Consider the following 23,234-nt stretch of genomic DNA (forward strand, 5'->3'; position numbering starts at 1 on the left):
GTTGTTTTCCTTTGTCTTTAAATAGGAATAAAGACAAAAAAAGTCCGGCCACTAGACGTGTCATAGTTGCTGTCATCTTTTGGAAACCGAGGAGTGTTTCAATCTTACCTGCTAGTCTCAGTAACTGTAGTCCTCCTTGTCAAGTGCACTTGCTGTGCTAGATTTTTACTCTTAGGTGTGTATTGGTTTTGCTGGTCTTTCATCCAGGATGCATAGCTTCCAGTTAAAGACACTGCATTTCACCAATAGAATATAAATGTCCTTTCTTCCTTGGGGGCACTAGATTTAGGAATTTTTGTTTCGGATGCTATTTTCGTTATGAGACAGGATGAGAGAAAGGAAGAACTCCATCCTTATATAAGATCATCACAGCTGGGCTTCTGTAGAGGTCTTGGGGCTTCTTAAACATCCCTAAAATGTTTGACTGAAATACAAGCAATCTCATTCATACTGTTTCTCTCCTCTACTGTTCTCTTTCCAACCTGTCTTCTTTCTCCCTTTCATTCTCCCTTTTTCTGTCTCTTCCTCAGCTGCCAAATTCACTCATCCTTTTTCCTCCTTGTGTGTTTTGGTGCCCTGCACTTCCACGGCCTTATATGAGATATAATATTGTAGTGGGAACAAGGACTCTTTGTTAGGAGTAATATGTGTAATTAACAGATCATCAAAACTGATGCTTGAGTAGATGGTGTCAAGCCATATTTAGCAGATTGGGTTTGAACACCTGGCAGAACAAGTTTGGTCCAATAAAAAGAGCCGAATTCTTTCCCTTTTAAGAGCTCTCCAGACACTGGTTACATCTAAACCATAGGGGTAGAGGAAGGGTGCCATTTGCCATTGTAATTCAGACGGAGGGATCACCTGGTAGAGGAGGGAGAGTTGCTTTTTAGGTGTTCCCCGCATCGCGGTACACGTGTCCCTTTGATGTGTGGAGAATGCATGGGAGAGGCAAAGCAGGGCGATTTTTGTGGGAAGCTAGACCAGCCTCCCTCGTTACATAGGCTCGTCCTCTGCATTGCATCCGAGCTTCGGTGATTTGCTGTTTGGAGACTGCAGATTTGCATAGAGCCCCTCGCTTCACCAGCCTGTGTGGTTTTTCTTTTCTTTTTTCTTTTTTCCTTTTTCTTTTTCTATCTCCCCCTTCGTCTGCTGCTTCTTTTTCTCAGTTCTCTTTCCCCCGTTCGATCCCGGCTTCCTTCATAAGGGTGCACTCTTGCCTCTGAACCCCTCGCCGGGCGTAAGTGTCAGGAGGCAGCGGACGCGGAGATTGCCTCGGGAGCAGGCGATGCGCGCTGCTGCTCCGCGCGCTGCCCGGGGGAGGCTGGCGCGAGCGGGCGAGCCGGCCGGGGCTGAATGGAGGGAAGAGGCGCCTCGATTGCATGGGGTCTGCTTCTCCCTTGAAAGGAGGTTGGGCCGGCGAAGTGGCCTCCCCAGTCCTCACACACGATGCTAAACGGATTTACCTAGTGGATTCGCGGTGGATGGCTGTCATGTAGAAGTGAGGACCCTCCGGGAGGAGCTTTAAACAATTTCCCCGCTCCCCACCCCCCGGCACGCACTCTCGCCCGAAACTCTTTGGGAGTATCTCTCGAGAACCTGGAGTCCTGGAAATCTGGGAGCAGCCGCCCGCTCCGCGCTTGCTGTTCCCCGGGGCTGCCTTTCCGGACAAGCCCCCATCAGCTGCATTCGCCTCGGCTATGTTTCGGATTCTTTGGGGTGCAAGGCACGGCGGACTCCAGGACCCCGAGAAGACTGTCCGAAGGAGGGAGAGGATGGGTGCCCTGGCGCGGTGAGGTTGCCGACCCCGCAGCCCACCCTGTGCCGCCCGCTCCCCGGCGCCCTCTCCCTTCTCCGCGCCCCAAACTTTGCCTCCCGCGGCGGCTGCCCCTGGGCGGGCGCCCCGCCATGTACCAGAGGATGCTCCGGTGCGGCGCCGAGCTAGGCTCGCCCGGAGGCGGCGGCGGCGGCGGTGGCGGCACAGGAGGGCGCCTGGCCCTGCTCTGGATAGTCCCGCTCACCCTCAGCGGCCTCCTAGGAGTGGCATGGGGGGCGTCCAGTTTGGGAGCGCACCACATCCACCATTTCCATGGCAGCAGCAAGCATCATTCAGTGCCTATTGCAATCTACAGGTCACCGGCATCCTTGCGAGGCGGACACGGTGGGTCTGCGATGCCAAGTTCTCGCGGGTTACTCCCTCGCTCCCCTCTTTCAACCCTGCGCTCGCTTCTCGGCCCCTAAGGCTCAGAGAAATGGGAGGGCGAGAAAGGGAGGTGCATTTGGGTGTGTTTGGTGGGAGCCACTTATCTCTTTGAAGACAATAGAAAGGGGATGGGGAAGGCGTCGCGGGTGTTTGTGGTGAGGGGTGGGAGGGGCGTTTCTTGTCGGGGTGCCGGGAGAGAGACGTGGGCACCTATTGAAGGACCATCCCTGGCCGTGCGCCTGGTCCCCGCGGGAAGGGGGCGTTACTAGCCAGAAGGTCACTCGGTGTGGCCGGATGGGGCGCCTCGCTCAGCTGAGGGACCTGAGCGCCAGAGAGAGGAGGGCTCTGCAGAACCTTTTGTCTGTGCTGTGCGCACTGCCCCACCTCCTGCCCATTTTCCCTGGCCTGGGGGAGGGAGAGGTTGCAGCCCGCACATTCCTCCAAAGTGTGCACAGACTCCAGTGACAGGGGAGCTGTCGTCCTGGGACTCACTCAACAGGAGGCCCATCCCTTCTGCCCCCACCTCCTCCCTTAATTGGAGAGGGTAGGAAGGTAACCGAGGCACCCTCTCCTACTCCGGCCAGGCCCTACCAGGCTCCAAGGGGACCTCTGAACATCATCCCCCTTACCCCACTCCACATACCCGTACACTTCTTTTTTTTGGTGCTTGTGCTGAGTTATTTTCTAAATAGAGCAGAGAGAGGCCTGGCTACCCAAACCCACTCCCTTAGGATCATGTCTGAAGGCTGTTGGGATAAAGTAGGTCCTGCTTCTTCCTTCCTCAGAATTTAGTGCTTCCCAGGGAGGATAGGTGGGTCAGTGCTGGCTGGTCTAAGTCAGGAGGTCTGCCTGGAGGAGGAGAATTTAGAGCAGAGAAAAGCTATTCTCCTTACCCTGGGTTCCTTTGTCAAGAGCAGTGTGTGGAGAAAAGCCTTGGTTGGCAGGTTTCTTCTCCAGAGTGACCAAAGATCTAAGGCCAGGTTCCTCTCATCTTCAGATAAATGCCTATTTCAGATTCCCTGAACTGCGAATAAATAAAACATCAAACAGTTTTTGTGAGCCCATTCCCAATCTTTCTTCCCCCTCGGTGTAAAGTCTGCTACTTTTTAAAAAGCAGGGTGGAAGTTGTGGACACTCTTTTTTATATCCCTTTACCCCCTTTCCCTGAAGGGCCCCTTCGTCTTTCAGACTTGGTTCAGCTCTGGATCCTTTGCCCTTTTCCCTAGGCGGTTCCTCTCCCCTGAGCAGCTGCTGGTTATACCACGATGGCCCGCTTCCCCAGGGACCGGCTTGCTACCTGGGGATAATTCTGGTTAGACATGAGAAGCTATAGCTTAACCTAAGTGAAGAGAGAACAAATCGCCTTGGCAACTCCTCTTTAGGAGTGGCATAGGGACACACCTCACTGTGGGTCCCTTCGTTCCCCCGGGTCCCTCTCAAGAACTCTCTCCAGTTAAGAGTGGCTGGGATGGCCACCGGAGTGATGCCCCGAACCCGGGCTTCTTAGCTAAGAGTAAGAGAGATGCTTCTGAAACAGTAAGCAGTTTCTGTTGCTCTCACCACTGGCTCACAGTATTCTAGGAGCTTGTTGCTGCCTTTACCTGGGTGCAGCTCTCATTCACTGCCTTGCCTTTGTGTAGAACTGTGTGAGTCCCGGGGGAGGGAGGCGAGCCAGGGCGCAGGAGGGGCAGACAGAGCGTGGGTGGGTGCGGTGAGCCAGATGGGGGTATGCGAGGGGGTGGGACGCCTAATTGTACCAGTGGGAAGAGCCTAGCTAATAATCTCTTATGCATATTAACTTCTCCTTTTCTGTGGCTCTGCCTCTTCCGAGGGATGAGGCGGCTGAATGGGGAGAGCGCCCCGGGAGGTGGGGAGCGGAGAGCAGCAAGGGGGCCCTGCCGCAGAGTCGGCGCTCCTTCCCAGACCACTGCAGCTTCCACCCCAGTCTGGCGCCGTCTGCTGGTCTCCACCAACATTTCTTTCCCTCCAGAGTACAGTGATTGTCTCTGCTTGTGAATGTAAAACCAGGCCCACCTACCACTGAAAAAGAGAAAAGAAAGGATAGTGCAGAAAACTGTGTATGAGCAGCGGTTGGTGGAGAATGGGCTAGAGAACTACTTTTTTTGGGGGGCTTGAGAGCTTACTCTTTCCTTCAAAGGTTCTACTGTATGGTCATATTTGCTGGTTTTTGAAACTCTCCCCATCCTCCTTGCACAGACTCTTTTGGAGGAAGCTTTCTGCTTTTTGTTTTTTTAAATCAGAGGAGCAAACTTACCTGTCAGGAGCCAACCTCTGCCAAATAAAAGTAGGGTGTGAATTTTTCATACTTCATCCCTTCCCTCCCTTGAAAAGCAAGAATTAACTCTGGCTAGAGAACAATCAAAGAACATTAAGGATGAGATAAGCCTCTGAGAGTGGGGGATGGAGAGAGATGAGTGAGGTGGGAATGCAGAGGGGCTGAGAGCAGGGCAGGGTGATGGCTTAAAAGAAATCTAATAAGAAAGAGGTGATGTTGAACTTGTTGGGTCAATAAACTCCCTGAATATTAAGCGAATTAGACAAAGGGCCCATAAGGAAACAGTCTTTGAGTGTAACAGTTGAGGGTGAAGGGAAAGCACAAAGGTGAATAACAGTAAGATAAATTCCTAGCTGAAGATCAAGGCAGGTATAAATGAGATTTAGTTCAAAATTTGAGACTATTGCAAAGATACATATGTAGATGAAGAAATGAGCTGGGCTAGTTGGTTATATTAGAATTTCTTGGAATCATAAGAAGTGTTTCTCATAATAGGGAAAGCATGTATATGCTTGAATATGTAAAAGAAAAATCATGTGTGGTGTATTTTAGGGAATCAAATTGAGTCTACCCTCTATGTTTTGAAAACTGCTGGGTTGATGATCCAAGTTCATTCTTCTTCATTTTCTCATCATGCCATGCTTAATTTGCACTATTATGAGGTGTCACTTACAAGGATTGCAGGGAACAGATAGCGCTCATGGCGACCCTGAGCATCTTGGTGCAAGCTGACCCAGTTGCAAAGATTATGATGGGGATTTTTAAAAAATGCATATGAGAAGCAGGTTTTGAGATCACTGCAGGATCCCATTTTATTTTGCATGTACTTAAAAATATAAAGGATGAAAATACCTCCATGGAAAAATTATATTTTTCCCAGTTAAATAAATGGAGAACTGTGTGACTATAAATAATAAGAAGCGAGCCTGCTTTTAATTAAGAATGCCACTTAAAGCCAGTAAGAGTTCAGAATAGACCAGTATGCTCAGTATTGCTTTAGTGATGTGCCATATGTGCCGAGCACAGAATGATGTCAGTACAATGCTCAGGTTCCCATCTCTGTTCCTGGCTTTCCTGAGTACCTCTGCGTACTTTCGAAAATTAGGTTAGAGCCTCTCGATAATTTCAGGAGATAAAGGAAGGAGAAGACCATCATAGAACTGAGCACACCGGTGCCAGCCATTCTCCTCCCACAAATATGAGCTCCGGAAATTATACTTCCCTGATTAGCTTATACTATTAAAGAGCAAAAGGGCTTTCCCAGAAGGGAATGTTAACAGATTTTAAAAGTGTGGTCTGTAATTGCGGTAGCCCAATGCTGCTATATAAGGATAATAATTATATCTTGAATTAATAACGTTTCTCTTTCTGAGGCACTTTGGTACACATACTAAACTTCTAAGAGGAGTGGTGGGTTTTGGGGGGAGTTTGAATATCATTTTACTTGTAGGCATACTGAGGCATACCATAGATGCATCAAAAAATGAAGCCAAATCTCTGATCAGAGTCAAAGGGGAATTAGAATCAAGGCTTTGTGGCCTTTAGCCCACAGCAATTCCATGAGCTCAGAGGTTTTGGAACTTGAACTGAGAGGGTCCCCCATGTGTTTTAGTGGCTGATCTCTTGGAGTAGAGATCATTACAAGGATCATGGCCTAGCATTTTGCTTCCAGCATGCATTAACAATAATGAATACTATAAGAGAGGCTGATGGCACCTCACTGGTGTCCCATGGATCACTTCATTGGTTTTGGTGAGGAGATTTTGGTTTTTCTTTTGTTTTTCTCGGAGACAGGAGGTTGCTGTTTGATAGACTGATCACTTTGCTGTTTTGTCTAGCAACCAAGAGAATTAGCAAAACCTTTTACAGTATACTTGACTTTCTTGCGTTGAAGAAAAATTTAGCTTTTCTGGTAATTAATTCATATGTGTGACCCAGAACATTTTTGGCTATGCATATGCTGCTTGAAAGAGACATTCCTACCCCACGCCTCTTCCTTCCTTTTGCTTCTGGGACAAAAATGTGCATCACTGCAATGCTGTTTTGGACAAGATGGCCAGCTAATATTTCTGGAAGAATCTTTGAATCGATCATGGTCCTCATATTTCAAGATTCTACGGTAATTTGTGGTTGCTCTCAACTTTAATATATTTATTTCTTAGATTGTTCATTCATTCATTTGGTAAATACATAATATGTGCGTTTTTTTTGTGTTTGTGCACCAGCTACTGTGGAAGACCAGATGATAATGGGGATAATGGGAGCAGAGGTGAGAGAGGAGGAGCCAAGATACCCAAGGCATGACCATCAAAAAAGTTTACAATTTAGTTCTCAAACTCTAAGCTATTGTTAAAAAGAGTTAACCTTTAAAAAAACAAACAAAACTTGCTCTTTAAAAACCGCTAGCCTCCAAGCATAGTGCAAAAAACATAAAGTTTAGGTATATGTAGCAGTCGTCTGGGACTCAACGTGAAATGATCTGATAAAGACATCAAAATAGGTAATTTTATCTATATCACTTAATATTTGTCCTTTAATATTAATGATTTGAAAGAGCTCCTTGCGCAATTGCTTTCCACCAAGTTGCTGCATAAACTTCCTCTAACAAATCCTAAAGTGTTGGGCCGGCCCCGTGGCTTAGCGGTTAAGTGCGTGCTCTTCACTGCTAGCGGCCCAGGTTCGGATCCTGGGCGCGCACCGACTTTCCTGACCGCTTTTCCGGCCATGCTGAGGCCGCGTCCCACATACAGCAACTAGAAGGATGTGCAGCTATGACATACAACTATCTACTGGGGCTTTGGGGGAAAAATAAATAAACAAAGAAAAACCTAAAGTCTTTTTTATTTTTCAAATAGAGATAAGGCTAGTTTTGCAAATGTATTTAAGACAAGGGATTCATTGATTTAAATTTACACTAAAGTATAAATAACTGAGACAGCTTGGTTTGGTGAAGATAATTGTCAGAAACATATCTATGTGAGAATTTGGCCACTGCAACTTACTAGCATTGTGTAAATTTACTAAGCTACTTATCCTCACTAAGATTGTTTTCTCAATCCATAAAAGGAAAATATAATGAGTTACATCTCACTGAAGAATAAATGAAACCATGAATTTGATAAGTTCCCAGGCTATAATAGGCCCCAAATAAATGTTTGCTTAAAAAAAAATTAGACACTTAGGTTGTTTCCACATCTTGGCTATTGTGAAGAGTGCTACAGTGAACGTGGGACTGCTAATATCTCTTTGAAATCCTGATTTCAGTTCTTTTGAATAAATAACCAGAAGTGGCTTCCTGGATCATATGGTAATTCTATTTTTAACTTTTCAAGGAACTTCCATACTGTTTTTTATAGTGGTTGCACCATTTTCCCTTCCCACCCACAGTGTACAAGGGTTCCAATTTCTCCACATCCTCCTCAAAACTTATCGTTTTGATTATAGCCATCTTAATAGGTGTATGGTGATATCTCACTGTGGTTTTGATTGAACGGATAAAGAAAATGTGGTATATACATACGATGGAATATTATTCAAGCTTAAAAAAGAAGGATATTCTGCAGTATGTGATAACACGGATGAACTTTGAGGACACTATGCTGAGTGAAATAAACCAGTCACAGAAAGACAAATACTGCATAATTCCACTTATATAAGATATCTATTTATTTATTTTTTTGTGGGGAAGATCAGCCCTGAGCTAACATCCATGCTAATCCTCCTCTTTTTGCTGAGGAAGACCAACTCTGAGCTAACATCTATTGCCAATCCTCCTCCTTTTTTTTTTCCCCCAAAGCCCCAGTAGATAGTTGTGTGTCATAGTTGCACATCCTTCTAGTTGCTGTATGTGGGACGTGGCCTCAGCATGGCCGGAGAAGCGGTGCATTGGTACGTGCCCGAGATCCGAACCCCGGCCGCCAGTAGCGGAGTGCGAGCACCCAACCGCCAAACCATGGGGCCAGCCCCCTCACTTATATAAGATATCTAAAATAGTCAAACTCATAGCATAAGAGAGGGGAATGGTGGTCACCAGGGGTTGGGGAAAGAGGAAATGAGGAGTTGCTAATCAATGGACATAAAGTTTCAGTTATATAAGATGAGTAAGTTCTAGAAATTTGCTGTACAACATTGTGCCTATAGTTAACAATACTGTTTCGTACACTTCAAAATTTATTAAAAGGATAGATCTCACATTAAGTGTTCTTACCATGATAAAATAAAATTTAAAAAAATTAGAAGAGATTTCAGAGAGAAGACACGTAGTGGAAAAACCAGACCTTGAAATCAGGAGACCTGAGTTCTAGTTCTGATTCAGCCAGTTATTAATTGCATGACTTCTGGAATTCAGTTACAGCTTTGAATATCAGTTCTCTTCTAGCTCTAAAGTTTGAGGAGCACATTCCTTTCTTTTTATAGGTGTGAAAACAGAGCTTTTAATAATATGAGTGAACTGGACTCATAGAGTCACAGCAAATTAATAGCCGAGTTGGAAGTAGAACCTATATCTTCTAACTCACCTTCCTCCTCATTTAGAATAAATAGTCTTCTAAGGAAACCTATGCTTCAGTAGTGGGTTGGGGGAAGGTCCTGTGCTAATTCCTTCACAGTTTCGGGTGAACACTGTATAACCTAAGGCAGTTCTTTTTAGGTGATTAAAGCTTTGGTCTTTGAGAAGAGAATAGAGCAAACAAACTTAGTTCTTGAAGAGAAAACCGTCTTTGCTCTGCTGTTGTCAATCACCATAGTCAGCCATCAAGGCCTTGTTTATACCACATTGTATGCCTCTTTTTAATGAAAGACACGGTTTTTTTTTTTTTTTTTAAAGATTTTATTTATTTATTTATTTATTTTCCCCCCAAAGCCCCAGTAGATAGTTGTATGTCATAGCTGCACATCCTTCTAGTTGCTGTATGTGGGACGCGGCCTCAGCATGGCCGGAGAAGCGGTGCGTCGTGCGCTCCTGGGATCCGAACCCGGGCTGCCAGCAGTGGAGTGCGCACGCTTAACCGCTAAGCCACGGGGCCGGCCCCACAGTTGGTTTTTTGAGGTGTTAACGATCTCAATAATAATGTTGAGCATCACTTTTTATATTATTTTGTCATTCATATGCTTTTTTTTTTAATTAGACTAAGATCATTTCCAACTTTGAATTCTAAGATTCCTTTGGTAATAAGGATCTCTTAAAATCCTCACGCTCTTGTCTTTTCCCGGAGCCTTATTGATTCTAAACGTACTGTTACTGGAGATATTTTTGTACAGATTATATTATATTCGGGTCCCTTAAGCCAGTTGTCTTCATCATTGGTTAGAGGTGGCTTCCTGAGGTGCGCAGGAACCACGGTGTGGGGGTCGAGCTCAGGGTACTTGCCTAATACTTGTCTCTCAACTGAGGCTCTAAGGAAAATCTCTTAGAAAAGCACCTACTTCCTTTACTTGGTCTTTTTGCCCAGTCCTTTTTGGTCTGTGTAGGGTGTAGATTCTCTCTCCACAAAGAACGTGGTAATAGCCTTTTTAAATATTCCATTCTTTCACAAAATGCAAGATTCTTTTCAGTGTTGATCACATAACCGTGAATTCCCTTAAGCTTTTGACACAACTTAGTCAAAACAGCTATATTTTAAGTATATATTTCCGCAGCACCCTCACGTACAGTGTCTCACTTAATCATCGTCATAACCCTGGCAGGACTGAGAATCACCATTCTGCTGACAAGGAAACAGATTTAGAGAGATGATGATTCTGCCAGGGTCACTTAATTAATAAGTAGCTGTAGTCCTTTTGGCTTTCCACTAGAATATAAGAGGCAGCGTTTTGAAAAGAATACTGCATTTGAGTTTAGATGCCCTGAATTTTATCCCAGTGTCATCATTTTCCAATTCACTTTGCAAAAAAATTGTTTCTTCATTCAGCATAAAATTAGCCAAAAAAAGTAGCTAACTCATATAGTTATTAAGAATTTCAAGTGACTATGGATGTGAAATATATATCTACATTCTAGTAGAAGGAATTTTAGTTAATATTACATTTTGATACTTAGCTGAAAAAAAAGTAGTATGGTGAGAATGGACTAATAAATGAGGGCCGTTTTCAAATTTAACTTAAAGCATTATACTTAGGCATTGATAAATGATGTTATTAATCAAATAATAACAATTAGAATAAAATATTTTATGATGAAAATATGATGATTCCTGGACAAACTTCCTTTTAATCAGCAAGTATATAGGCAGATAGGAAGAACCTGCTTTGTCAATTGTGTGAACTTAGTATATATGGGATTTGCAAATTGGAACTGAGGTGGTGTAGAAAGATGTTTCTGTAGTCTTCTTTCAAGATACATTGGTTATGTACACGTTAAGTTTTACATGAATTTTCTATTGCAGCCATATTTATTGTGAAATTCAAAACGTTAGACGTTTTTTGGCTATGGGATCTCCAGTTTAAATGTATTATATAACGTGACCCACATTTTTTAAAAGCAAGATTGGATACTTTACTATATGTTCATGTACGTGTTTGGTGTTTTTCTTTTCATATAATTGATGAGAGAAAGTATTATGCTATATGTGAAAATTAGCAACTAGAAAGAAGCAAAACTTTTAAGTAAATGGTAGGGAAGTGATTTTTAACATGTAGTAAAATAGAAGGCAGTGACATTTACTGACTTGGCCATTACTTCTACACGGTTGTTTTGATTATCTGGCTTGCCATTGAACTAACATTGGAACATGTAATTATTTATGTGGTTCAGCCTGTCTTTGCTGTTAGTTACCATCTGGTCATCATGGCATATTTTTCTAGATGACTACAGGATTCAGAGCTGCAAAAGAGAAGTGGTATTTTTGATGCTTCTTAAAACTGTGATGATTTTGGATTCTGAAGTCTCTAATTTTACATTAAGATTGAATTATCTGAAGTGTGGATAGTTACACAGCATAAAGCACATCACTATGAGTGATTGTGATGCTGTTCTAAAAAATACATTCCGGACAAATATGGATGCTCAGTGTCAAAGGTACTCTGATACTATCCAGTTAGCACCTTTAGTTGGCATGCAGCAGGATGTTTTAAAGACGTGTAGTTTTCCTGATGAACTTCCATTTCAAGTTTTTCTAGATTTTGTCTTTGTTAATCTGATAAATACTCTAGTTTGAAGTTTGAATCTATGTCATTTCATATGTAGTTTATCCTTTTCAGTTATCAAGTATGTTATAATCTGGTACAGAGAAATAACACTGAAGCATGATTAATTTAAATACCTCTGCGAATTTTTGCCTGGAAAGTGTATTATAGAAACTGAACTCTCTATTCGTTTTGCAGAGCATTATTCAGTAGTCTACTTATTTTATCTTCCATATTGATTTCTGGAAATTTTGCCACATTGGACTATTTATGCCTATGTACTCATTGAAAATTGACCATTTTCTACATTACATCTTTCCAAAGTTGAAGTAATGAGATTTTTCTTAACACTCTAAGCTATACTTCCTTGAAGTCCGCACTTAACATTTTCAAAATTGCAATGTGCTGTATCAGTCATTTTTTCATGTCTACTGTCAAAGAATTAACATATGCTGGAATAAGATGAATAATAAATTAATCTCTGTCAGCAAAGTGGTTAATTGGACATGCTGTTATATATGCAAATAATAGATTTGGTTTCCTCACTCCTTCTTTTCCTTGGGACTTGTCCTAAGTGAGATAAGAGAGTTTTTGATGCTGCTATGGACAACTTAACATACTGTAATCAAAAGTAGAACACTGCCGATGGCTTTCTGATAAACATCTTTATACGAAAGCCTTGTGTTTTAGTATATACACAAGGTATTGATTATCTGGGTGCCTTTGTAATGACTACAATATATAACAACAGTCTATTTGTACTTGCCAGTAAAAAATTTTGCCTCAGTCATCTTAATTTTAAACATAAAACTTTGCTTTTACTTTTTAATAAAGTAAATAAAAATTTCAATTATCTTTACACCAGAAATTAATTCAACTCTTGGCTTATAGTAAGGAAGTGACTTAAATATTGTAGGTGTATTTCACTATCCTAATTCTCCCCAGTAAAAAGGCTATATAGAGAAAGAACTAGGACTACATAAAGTGGTAGTAAATGGCCAATTACATCATTTATTTATTGAACAATCACTTAGTGCTCATTATACATCAGGTATTATTCTAAGCTCTTAACAAAATATCAACTCATTTAATCCTCACAGCAACTCTGTGAGGTAGGTACTATTAATTTCTCATTCTTCGCATAAGGATATCAAGGCACAGCAAAGTTAAGAAATTGACAAGCTTACAAAACTAAAGTTGTGGGGCCTGGGTTTAAACCCAAGCTACTCACTCCAAAGCCCATGCTCTTAACCACTACATTATGTGCCAATAAACAGAATTTATCCTGACTGAGCATTTTGTTTTCTCCTCCAGCTTTTATCACCAGTGATTCATAAGGGACCAACCAAGGATGAATATCTGGATTTACTTTGTTTAATTTCCAGAAAGTCATTTTGCTGAAGGTTTAGTGCCTCATCCTTATCTTCCAATTTGTCTTTAAGTGTTGTGCTTGTTAACTACACAGGGCATCACGAGGCCTCCCTGAGCCTATCTTCCTCATCACTTCGTTTTGACTGACTTATTAATCTCGATATCCACCACCACATCAAGAGTAAAGGAGTGATTGATTTAAGATGCTTATCAATGTTTATTAACTTCTTTCATTCTAGTTGGCAAATACATTCCCCACCAAATTGATAGATCCGCCGTGATAATAGACTAATTTGCAAGTGCAGCCATGATTTACAATTAAAAGGGAACAGTTGCAATGTGTCTGATTATGTGATTATATTCTCATGAGATGAAAGGAATCCCTCTGTAAATGGTTAAATAAGATTGTAGAGTTCTGAAGGCAGTATATAGAGAAAAGACTGACAATTAATAAACTACTTTAAGTATTTATCCTAATTTTAATTATGGTTTCTTAATTATGAAACCTTGAAGACTTTAAAAATCAAATTATGCTGGTTATATATGCATGGTGTTATATGACTGCTTTATACGTCTCTTCCACTCATTTCTAATTAGACTACAAGTTGGGGCATCATTCAGGAAGGATGGTAAATGCTTTGAAGTTTGCATCTATTAATTACGTTTTTCTTAAAGATTCCTTTGTTTCTCCAATTTAACACCAGAATTTTCATTCCAGTTTATTTACTGGCATTACATACATTCCACCTATATTAACACCCACAGGAATTCCCTAAGGAGATAAAGGATTACTCTTTTAAATCTCATTGTATCCACTAACTGACCTTGGGCAAGTTTCTAAACCTCTCTGAGCCTCAGTTTCCTCAAGAGTAAAATAGGGCCTATCATATCTACTCTGTAGGGTTGTTGTGAAGACTAGATACTTTATGTAATCATCCGGCACAGGACCTAATAAATGGCTGCTGCTCTTCGAGTGATAGATTAACCTCCCTCCAATAGTAGGTCTTCTCTGCTCTGGATTCCATTAAGGAAAAAACCAAGAAGAATTGAGTTTAGTTATAAAAATGACTTTCCTCAGAGTCTTTTAATACAGATTGTCTTCTTATCATGCTAGATTGATTTGGTAGATTCCTTAAGTAAAGACAAGGGGTTGAAACTGAGATCCTTTCCTGGCATTTGATTCATCCAAAAGAGGATGACATGGATATTAACAAGAGGATATCATGGAGAAAACCAACGATTCTTATGCCCTCTGTCCATGTGGGAGTTAAACCAGGAAACCTGCATCAAGGCTGAACTGCCAAGGCTATTGATGCATCTTAGTGTTGGACTTTGTTTTGTTTTAGAAACTTCTTTTAGAGTTTGGATTAGGCCTCCTTAAGATCGGGTGAGGGAGGAGAGGGCATTGATGATGAGAAGAGACGTAGGAAAATGATTCCACCTTTTTTTGCCCAGTCAGCCTCTGAAAATGTCAGCAAATACAAAGCCATCTTTACCTGGCTGTTTTACAGCTGAAAGAGATGTCAATAGGCAAAACAGCATTTCCTGGCGCAGAATCGCTGTGTCACTTTTTAAACTGTGGCTACTTTGATGCTTATGCCATAGCCAAATGCTGAGAGTCTAGCATTTAAACAGAACATAAGCATTTCAGAATACAAAATGAAATGAAAATGCCCAGCAACTGTAATTTAATCACCTATTTTTAAAAGCTAGCTAGCCAATTTCTTAAAATAAATGAATGTTTTAACAGGAACTTAATATCTATGCTTGATTTGTTTCCCCCCACTTTCTAAAAAGAGGCTCTTTTGGGGACTGTGTGGTAGAGAAAACTTCATGTCAGTCTGAAGCAAACTTTTTCAGGTATGTGATTACCTGGGATGATGTAGACTTTGAGATGGTGTCACTTTACAGAGCGACCCATCACTCCTACACCCCAAGGTGTGAAGATATGCTTTGAGGTGATATGAAGAGTTAGGAGTTCTTAGGATCAGAGTAATTCAGTCAAACCAAGATGTGTTTAAGACAGGCAGCTGATAAGATGAAAATTATTGTCCTTATTGCCCCTTCCCCAAGGTTTCCTTATTGTAATGTGAGTGCCAGCAACAAGTTTAATCTATGAAACTATGTAACTTAAATTTTCCCCTAAATGAAGGTGATTTTCTAGAGAACATATATAACGGTGAAGAGTGTTCTTGGAGAAAGCATTGCCTGACTTCTCCAGGGCTGACTTATTAGTCTAGGTCCCACCTCATGCATTTATGCATTCCATAGTGTTTTGGAGAATCTGGAGACTTTTCAGATAGAATGCCCACCATGTGGAGGACAGGGACCCTAAAGAACATGCCTTGGCAGTCTACACTACGGCACTGTAGGTGTTTAGAAATCAGCGAAACAATTTCCAGCAACAGAATCAGAAAAAGCTTCATGAAGGAGGTGAGCCTTCAGAGAAACTTTGAAAGATGGGTATGTGGTAAGTGGGGAGGAAGGCAGTCTTAACAAGAGCAAATAGCCTGAGCAGAAAATTCCTTCACTCCACTTGTGCCTTTTTGTTTTAAACAACCCAATGATTGCAAATTCAGTTTTTCTTAGTCATCCCAGACGACTGGGTCTGACCACTGAATGAATGACTCTGTGTATGTGTGTTTTGTTTAGATGTGCAACCCATCAAACAATATAAATAATTTTTTTTTCAGCTCTGGGGAAAGACAGTATAGAAGAGACCTGTTTCTAGTTTAGCTGTAAAACACAATGCTGTGATCGCTAGACGCTGGCTGGGAGCTGCCAGAGAGGAGCACATTTTTGGGTGATAAACAGACGCACATACAGACCAAAAGCCCCCCAAGAGCAGGGCAGTGCTCCGTCCTTTCCTTGCCTTTGGGATGTCCTAACACCCTTCCTGGGAAAAGTCCCACATCAGTAAAGAGAAAATGATAAAGGCAGGACATGCAGGGAGCTGACTTGCTGTTTTTGCATACTGTCTTTCATTCAGCCTTCTCATTCACAATATGCAGATATTTAGGTAATTACCAAAATGTGGGTGTTTACATACTTTCTGCTGGCAAATCACTGTTCCAGTGAGTGCCCGGAATGCAGAGACCAATCAATCAGCAAGTGCCTACCAAGCGCATGCTGCTTGGGGTAGGACATTGTCTTACTGTCTGCCCAAGGACATGGGGCCTGAAAGAGGCTGGCAAATCCATTCTGCTGCCTTGGGCTTTAAAATGTAACCTGCCTTCCTTGTGTTCTTTCGAATACCTCAGGGAGAACTTCCAAGGGTCCTAGAGCAACCTGCAGGAGAGGTGAGAACCATCTCTTTGTCATTCTACACTGCTTTCCAGACACACCAGAGGCCCCATCTACACCGTCAGATGGGCTAGACGGACACAGATCTTCCTTCATGACAAATTTCCACAGGAAACTAACATCCTGTTGGTAGTTGGGAGATGTTTGATTTCATTTCCGTTTTCACATTTGTAGAGCTCTTAACATTAACAAATGGTTTCTCATGTTTTGTCTCACATGATACCCACGACAAGCTTGTAAATTAGGCATGGCAGGTTTTGCCCCGTTTTGCAGGTGGAGAAACAATGTGGCTTGGTCACTTTAAGTGGCCTTAGTCACATGTTTATAAGTGGCAGAGCTAGGACTTAAATACAGTGTGCTGGTTCCGAGAGTCGAGGGCTGCTTCTGCTGCCCAAATAAGTGAGCACAGGCTATTCGTGTACCGTCTTTAGAAACCCAAGGAGATGATTACGCCTAATGATTCTGCAGGGATTCTGGGAAGGAACCACTGAATGGGCCCAGTCTCTATGGACCTCCTGGGCTGGTTGAAAAAGGTAAAAGAGATTGATGGCCCTTTAAGATAAAACAAAATAAAAGTAAAGGTTGTTTGCTGAGATGGTCTAGAATAGAGATTGGCTTTTAATACATTTTGTTAGTGTGATGATTTAATTTTCTTGTTACTTGTTAGAGTTGTCTTTTGGAAAAGAAACAAGGATTCTAGCTTGAAGGATGAACTCACTAGCTTTTCATCATTGTTGAAATAACTCAAAGAAGTATACATGCAACCTGGGAAAACACTGAGGATTAATACATCTTTATTTAACTAATGCTGTAATGTTTTTTAGATGAACAGTGACAAGAAGCTCTATATAATTAAAACACCCAGTTACTTGTAGGGAATTATTTAAGAGCATTTGGAAAATGCAGGTATTTTGTCAAAAACTTAGTCATTAAAGTATTTGATTTTTCACAAGGATGACAAAAAAACTTACAAAGGGAGTCTCACTTTGGAAATGTATTTTGCTTATAATCATATGAAAAATGATGCCCAGGTGGCAAGATGGCCATCAGACCCCCTAAAGCAGAGATCTCTCCTACCATGCGAAAGCAAATGCTTCCAGGTGTTGTCAATTTGTTTAGAGATTATGCTGAGATACATTCAAAGTATGTGTTTGTAGAAACACTCCCTACAAAATAGTGCTCAAATTTCCCTGGATTAAATTCCCTGAGGACAGGGAATATAGTCTTTGTTGTATCTATGGCACCTAATATAGTGCCCAAAAATACATACTCAGATACTGAAATGTTTATAGAATGATTCCTAGAAGGCCTCCTTATGTAGAAGCAGTAATATGTTTATACTGTTAGTTGGAACTGACTTTAAAGCTAGCCACAGTCAGGAAGGTATGATTTTTGAGCTATATGAATAGCCTGAAACATGTAAATGTTTCTTCTATTGCCTGTGATCCCACCATTAGAGATTCATTCTTTATTGTGTTGATAGCTTTTATTAAAATTTGTTGTATGTGGAAATAGCGTGAAATTTGGAGTCAGTCCACCAGTTGCTGGCTGGATGACCTCTCTAAAATGGGGTAAAAATGACAATCCCTGTCCTTATTGAACCATGTTATATGAGGAATAAATGACATAATGTTTGTAAAGTGCTATATAAATTTTATTTAGGAAGAATAAAAATATTTTTATGATATATGTAACCCAGTTACTTAGGAATTAGTAATACTTTAAGCTGATGTAGGCTGATGATTCTTAAAATTTAAACCATATCAGAATCACTGAGGAAGCTCATTGAAAGTGCAGATGCTTCGGTGCACCCTTAGAGATACTATTCAGTAAATTTGAGGTAGGACTCAAGAATTTGCATTTATAAATATCCACTTTAAGATTCTAATGTAGATGGTTCTTGGACAACTCTTTGAGGAATAAGACTTTACATCATTATCAAGTAGTATCTTCAACCACTGTCTTTTACCTAGCTCTTTGTAAGCCTCCAACATGTATTGTGTAATGAACGATTAGAAAATGATTGTTTTATATCCAGAGGATGCAGGGAGAATGCTGTGGGAAGGTATCTCAAACTTGATGTCATCACATTAGTGATCAATTGCTCTTGATATAATATTAACAAGGTTACTAACAAATTGTTAAGTCTATTGCCTTTCTCCTAGGAAGGACTGTTACACATAAAAAGTATTCATATTGGAGGTAGACTACAAGCAGATTCCCTTTAAAGGCTCATAGCTATTGTTTTGATGGAATGGGGTGTCCCTACGTACAGCCAACTCTTTGTTTTTGCTGTAGAGTTACACTTTTGAGGGTTATCTGCATATGTGTATAAGTGGATACATGCACACACACAATTTAAAAATCTCAGTCTGCGATCTACTTTTGTCCTTCCATTTAAACATTCTTTGGTCCTCTATTCTCAATATCATTAGAAAGGATTATTTTAGTCTATAATGCAAAGTAAGATGTCATTTCTTTTTTTTTTTCCTTAAGTAAAAAAGTCTTTTAATGGTTAACACTTTTTCCTTTGACCAAGAAAGCTTTGATGCAGGTGTTATTTCAGCACACATTTCATCATACCCTACTTAGCATGTTCTGGATTTTGTAATGTCTTTTCCAAGTTTCAGCTCCTTTAATGTTTGTGATTTTTTAGTGTTAAATCTTTTATGAACTTTGTCTTTCTTGGTCTTCTTCTTAAATCATGTATACCTTTCAAAAAATGACATTATTATTGGGTTATAATTCTTTATTTTTTTGCCTTACAAGGATGACAAATATATCTCTAGAATCAGACAGTTGTAGTAGTAAGAGGGATTTTAGAGATTAACTAGTTCCCACCCCTGATTTTACAAATAAAGACTCTGAGACCCAGAAAGGTTAAATACTCGGTGGTTCTGGATTCCTTCCCTTGCTCTGTACTGCTTTTCTGTCAGCTTTATTCATGAGTTACCCAAAGTCAGAGTAATCTAACCATATCCAAGCCATTCTTTGTGAAGAATTTTAAATCAAGTAACTCCCATGGCAGTAAACAAGCTCTGAGAAACTGAACAAGTTTTCCATTTATAGTTTGAGAATATCTTTTATTTTTTGAGCTACTTTATTCATTACAATTTACTTGAACTGTGAGCAGCCATAACTCCTATGTGCACCATTAAGCTGACAGTTTAAAATGTTCCCTTGCTTAATTTATATTACTATGGAGATTTTTTAAATGGAGAGAAAATAGTGTTGAGGTTGGAAGAGGTGGGGAAAAGGTATTGGGAGGAAGGATTTTCTAATGTGAATATCCTTGGGAGTGAGAGGTTAAAGCAAGAGGACGTGGCCCCGTTTTAATACTCCATCATTAATGAAAGAAGGAAAACAAGAGCCTTCCTACGTCTTTAGATTTTTTTCTGTCAAACTCTTAAGACATTTAGAGATAATTGACATTTTAAATAACATTCATTATTACTGATTGTCACTATTACTGTACAAGATTTGGAAAACACAGAGAAGTTTGAGAAAAAAAATTACAACATCCATAATCATAATATCCAGAGATAAGCACTACTAAAAACTTTGGTGTGTTATTTTAGTACTTTGTCTTTATATAGTTAAACATTTAAAAAATAGAATTCTACTGTACATACTGTTTTGCACCCCTTTTTTAAATTAAAAATATATGGTAAACATCTTTCCTTGATATTAATTTTCTCCTAAATTATGAATTTTTAGTGACTGCATGGTATTCCACCTGGACCATGTTTGTTTCACCAGTCCTTTTGTTGTTGGACATTTAGATTATTTACATTTAAAAATTTTATAAACACTGCTGTTATAAATGATATTTGAATATAAATATCTGTGCAGAAAGTGGAAATTTTAAGTTAGAAGTTATAGTTATTTTTAGGTTTTTGGTACTCTTTGCCAAACTGAATTTCACCTCCACTCCTCCAATGTATTTTTTTACATTATGTCCTGTGCTGTCCATTTCCTGGCACACTGGCCATCCCAGGTTATAATTATCACTTTCAATCTTTGTTATTTTATAGGCAAAAAATGGTGTTTCATTCTTTTAGCTGTTTTACACTCTTTTAGCTTCTACTGTGCTTGAACATCCTCACATATGGATTTGCCAATTATACGTCACCAAATTGCCTATTCATTACATTTTCCAGTCTGTCTAGTGGGATGTTCCTTTTGTTCACATTGATTTTTAAGAATTCTTTATAAATGTTGTTAACCTTTTACTGTATTTAAAGTATATGTGGGGGCCGGCCCTGTGGCTTGGTGGTTAAGTGCGCGCGCTGCGATGCTGGTGGCCCGGGTTCGGATCCCGGGTGCGCATCGAGGCACCACTTCTCCGTTCATCCTGAGGCCAAGTCCCACATACAGCAACTAGAAGGATGTGCAGCTACAACACACAACTATCCACTGGGGCTTTGGGGGGAACAATAAAATAAATAAAATCTTTAAAAAAAAAAAATAAAATAAAATAAATAAAGTATATGTGGATAAGATTTTTTCTCAGTTAATTACTTTCCTTTTTATTTTGTTTTTGGTGCTATTAATGTATAGGAATTTAATATTTTCCTGTAGTCAAATTTATTGGCATTTTTCTTTATTGTTAATTTCTTTATTAATCTTCTTTTTACCCTTCACCCCTCGGAGATGATTCTGCATGTTGGGGCATTTTTTATATTTCTGCAGGCAGGAGATATTGAGCAAGAATTTACTCAGATAACTGTGATAGAAATGACAGGAGACAAGGTGTGTTAGAAGATTGACCAAGCAAGCAATTCGGGGTCAGGAGTGAAGTGTAGGAAGTGATTAACAGCATTGTGAGGTCTTGGAGTTTAAGTGTGGGACAGGGGTAACAGAATTAATAGAAAATGATTAGAGGGTTTCCAGTTCTTAAGAACACTGCAACCTGGAGAAAGAGAGTGAGAGAACTAAATATTCATCTTTACTCTCCTCTGTTGCTAGCCATGGTGCTGAGTTGTTTATACATGCTATAGGATGGCCTCTCCTTCAAGATGCTCTTTGCTGTATGAGTCTTGTTGACTGCTTCACTTTACTAAGCAAGGACCCTAAGAGGAAAGTCAGAACACCTGTGTACTCATTCTGTCCTATAAGATTAAGAAGCATGCTGAAGTTCTTTTTTTTTCTTTTTGTAGTAGATTTTACCTTTTAAAAAATTGAGGTGTAATTTAAATACAATAAAATGTACAAATTTTAAGTGCACAGCTCAATGGAGGAATTTTTACCTATTTGTATTCCCCATGTAATCACCATCCAGGTTGAGGCACAGAACATTTCTGTCATTGTAGGAAGTGGCTCTCAGTGGAGAGCTTACCCACCCTACCCCATCTAAAACTGCTATTCTGACTTCTGCCGTAGATGATTTTGCTTGTCCTGAACCGTACATAAATGGAATCATAAAGAAGCTTCTCTTCTGTGTCTAGTTTCTTTATGTCAGCATAATATTTTTGAAATTTACCCATGTTTTATGTTGTATGTATTATTAGTTGGTTCTTTTTTATTTCTGAGTAGTATTCCATTGTATGGATATACCACAGTTTGTTTATTGATTCTCCTGTGGATGGACATTATGGTTTGTTTCCAGTTTGGGAATACTATGACTATGAGCATTCTTAAATGTGGTTTGAACATAGACATTCATTACTGTTGAGTGTATACTGAAACTGGGAAGGCTGGGACATAGGGTAAGCATTTATTTGTTAAGAGACTGTCCCGCAGTTTTCCAAGGTGGCTTTGTGATTTTGCAGTCCCACTAACAATATATGAAAGTCCCCGTTGTTTTCACAACCACATTTATACTTAGTATTGTTAATCTTTTTAATTTTAGCCATACTGTTAGGTGTGTTCAAAATTTTATAGTTGATATTCTGGCTGGTCCCAACAGAATGAAAAGCAGTATAAATGTTTACAAACTGAAGTTTTTTAGCAAAGAAGCCTAAAAATTATAGAATATTTGCTTTAAAGCATTTTTAAAGATAGTATCAATTCTATATAATCAAAGAAGGTAACAAACTAAAAAAGCTAATGAACACAGAAACAACCATAAGTAAGTAATACTAAAATAGTATTTGAGGATAAAGTTCCATGTGAAAACTTCAATTATAGTAAAGTCTCAGGTCCTCTCTCATAACTACCTGGCCTCCTTTGGTATTCTCCTTCTCTTCCATTATATGTCTGAGCTTGCAGCTGCCAGCCTGCAATTTCATTTAATAGCAAAGTGTTATTTTAAGAAGTTAAAATACTTATAGAAAAGTACTTGCTAATTTTATAAGTGCTAAGTCTCTTGCTATCTTTAGATACAGCAAGTACAATATAATAAACTCAGTAAACATCTGAGGAAGAAAATTATTTTTAAAATTGATGAAAAATTTATCATCTAAGGTAACTGCTGCTAAAATTGTTTTATAGTTTTAGTTGAAATTGCTTGTTAATAATTGCTGGCATTTATTCAATGCATCTTTCTGCCCAACATGCACAATATAATAATTAATGTGTTAAATATTAAAATTGGGCTGTGAACATAAATAAAATATTTTTGAAGTACGGAAAGTGAGTGCACTAGATGAAAAATTAAAAAAAAAACAATGTGGGCTTTGTTTTGATGAAAACTGATAAACATTATATGACTGCAATGAGAAAAGTAAAATGCTTACTTTGCACTTCTTTTTGAAAATATATTCAAATAACAGATCATACTTAGAAACTTTCTGTGCTAAGTATATCTCTTCTAGGATTTTGTATATTTTGAAATGCTAATTATTTTTATTTACTAGAATCTATATATTAGAAAAGTGTGAGGAAGGAAAAGTAATATATCAAAATCTTAGTTTTTTTAACATGTTCACAAATTTTATCTGATTAATTTTTAAATATAGAATAACAAATGCATATAAAATATTGGTGTAGCAGTAGTGTGCA

At 39.8% G+C, this 23,234-nt stretch overlaps 1 protein-coding gene across 15 annotated transcripts in view; it reads left to right on the forward strand.

The window, feature by feature from the left end:
- The window catches only part of NRXN1 (neurexin 1), a 1,078,564-nt gene that overhangs the window by 674,044 nt on the left and 381,286 nt on the right, over positions 1-23,234 (forward strand). For 4 of the 15 annotated variants that reach the window (XM_087436784.1, XM_087436785.1, XM_004436654.2 and 1 more), the window contains exon 1: positions 1,158-2,158. The exons of the other annotated variants lie outside the window; for them this stretch is intronic. In XM_087436784.1, coding sequence (XP_087292910.1) covers positions 1,906-2,158 — 253 coding nt within the window. In that variant the 5' untranslated portion in view covers positions 1,158-1,905. Of the gene's footprint in view, positions 1-1,157; positions 2,159-23,234 lie in introns of those variants that run through there. 15 annotated transcript variants of the gene reach the window in all.

This window comes from Ceratotherium simum, chromosome 11 (assembly GCF_057802395.1).
Source record: "Ceratotherium simum simum isolate JZ-2026a chromosome 11, ASM5780239v1, whole genome shotgun sequence".
Lineage (NCBI taxonomy): Eukaryota > Metazoa > Chordata > Mammalia > Perissodactyla > Rhinocerotidae > Ceratotherium > Ceratotherium simum.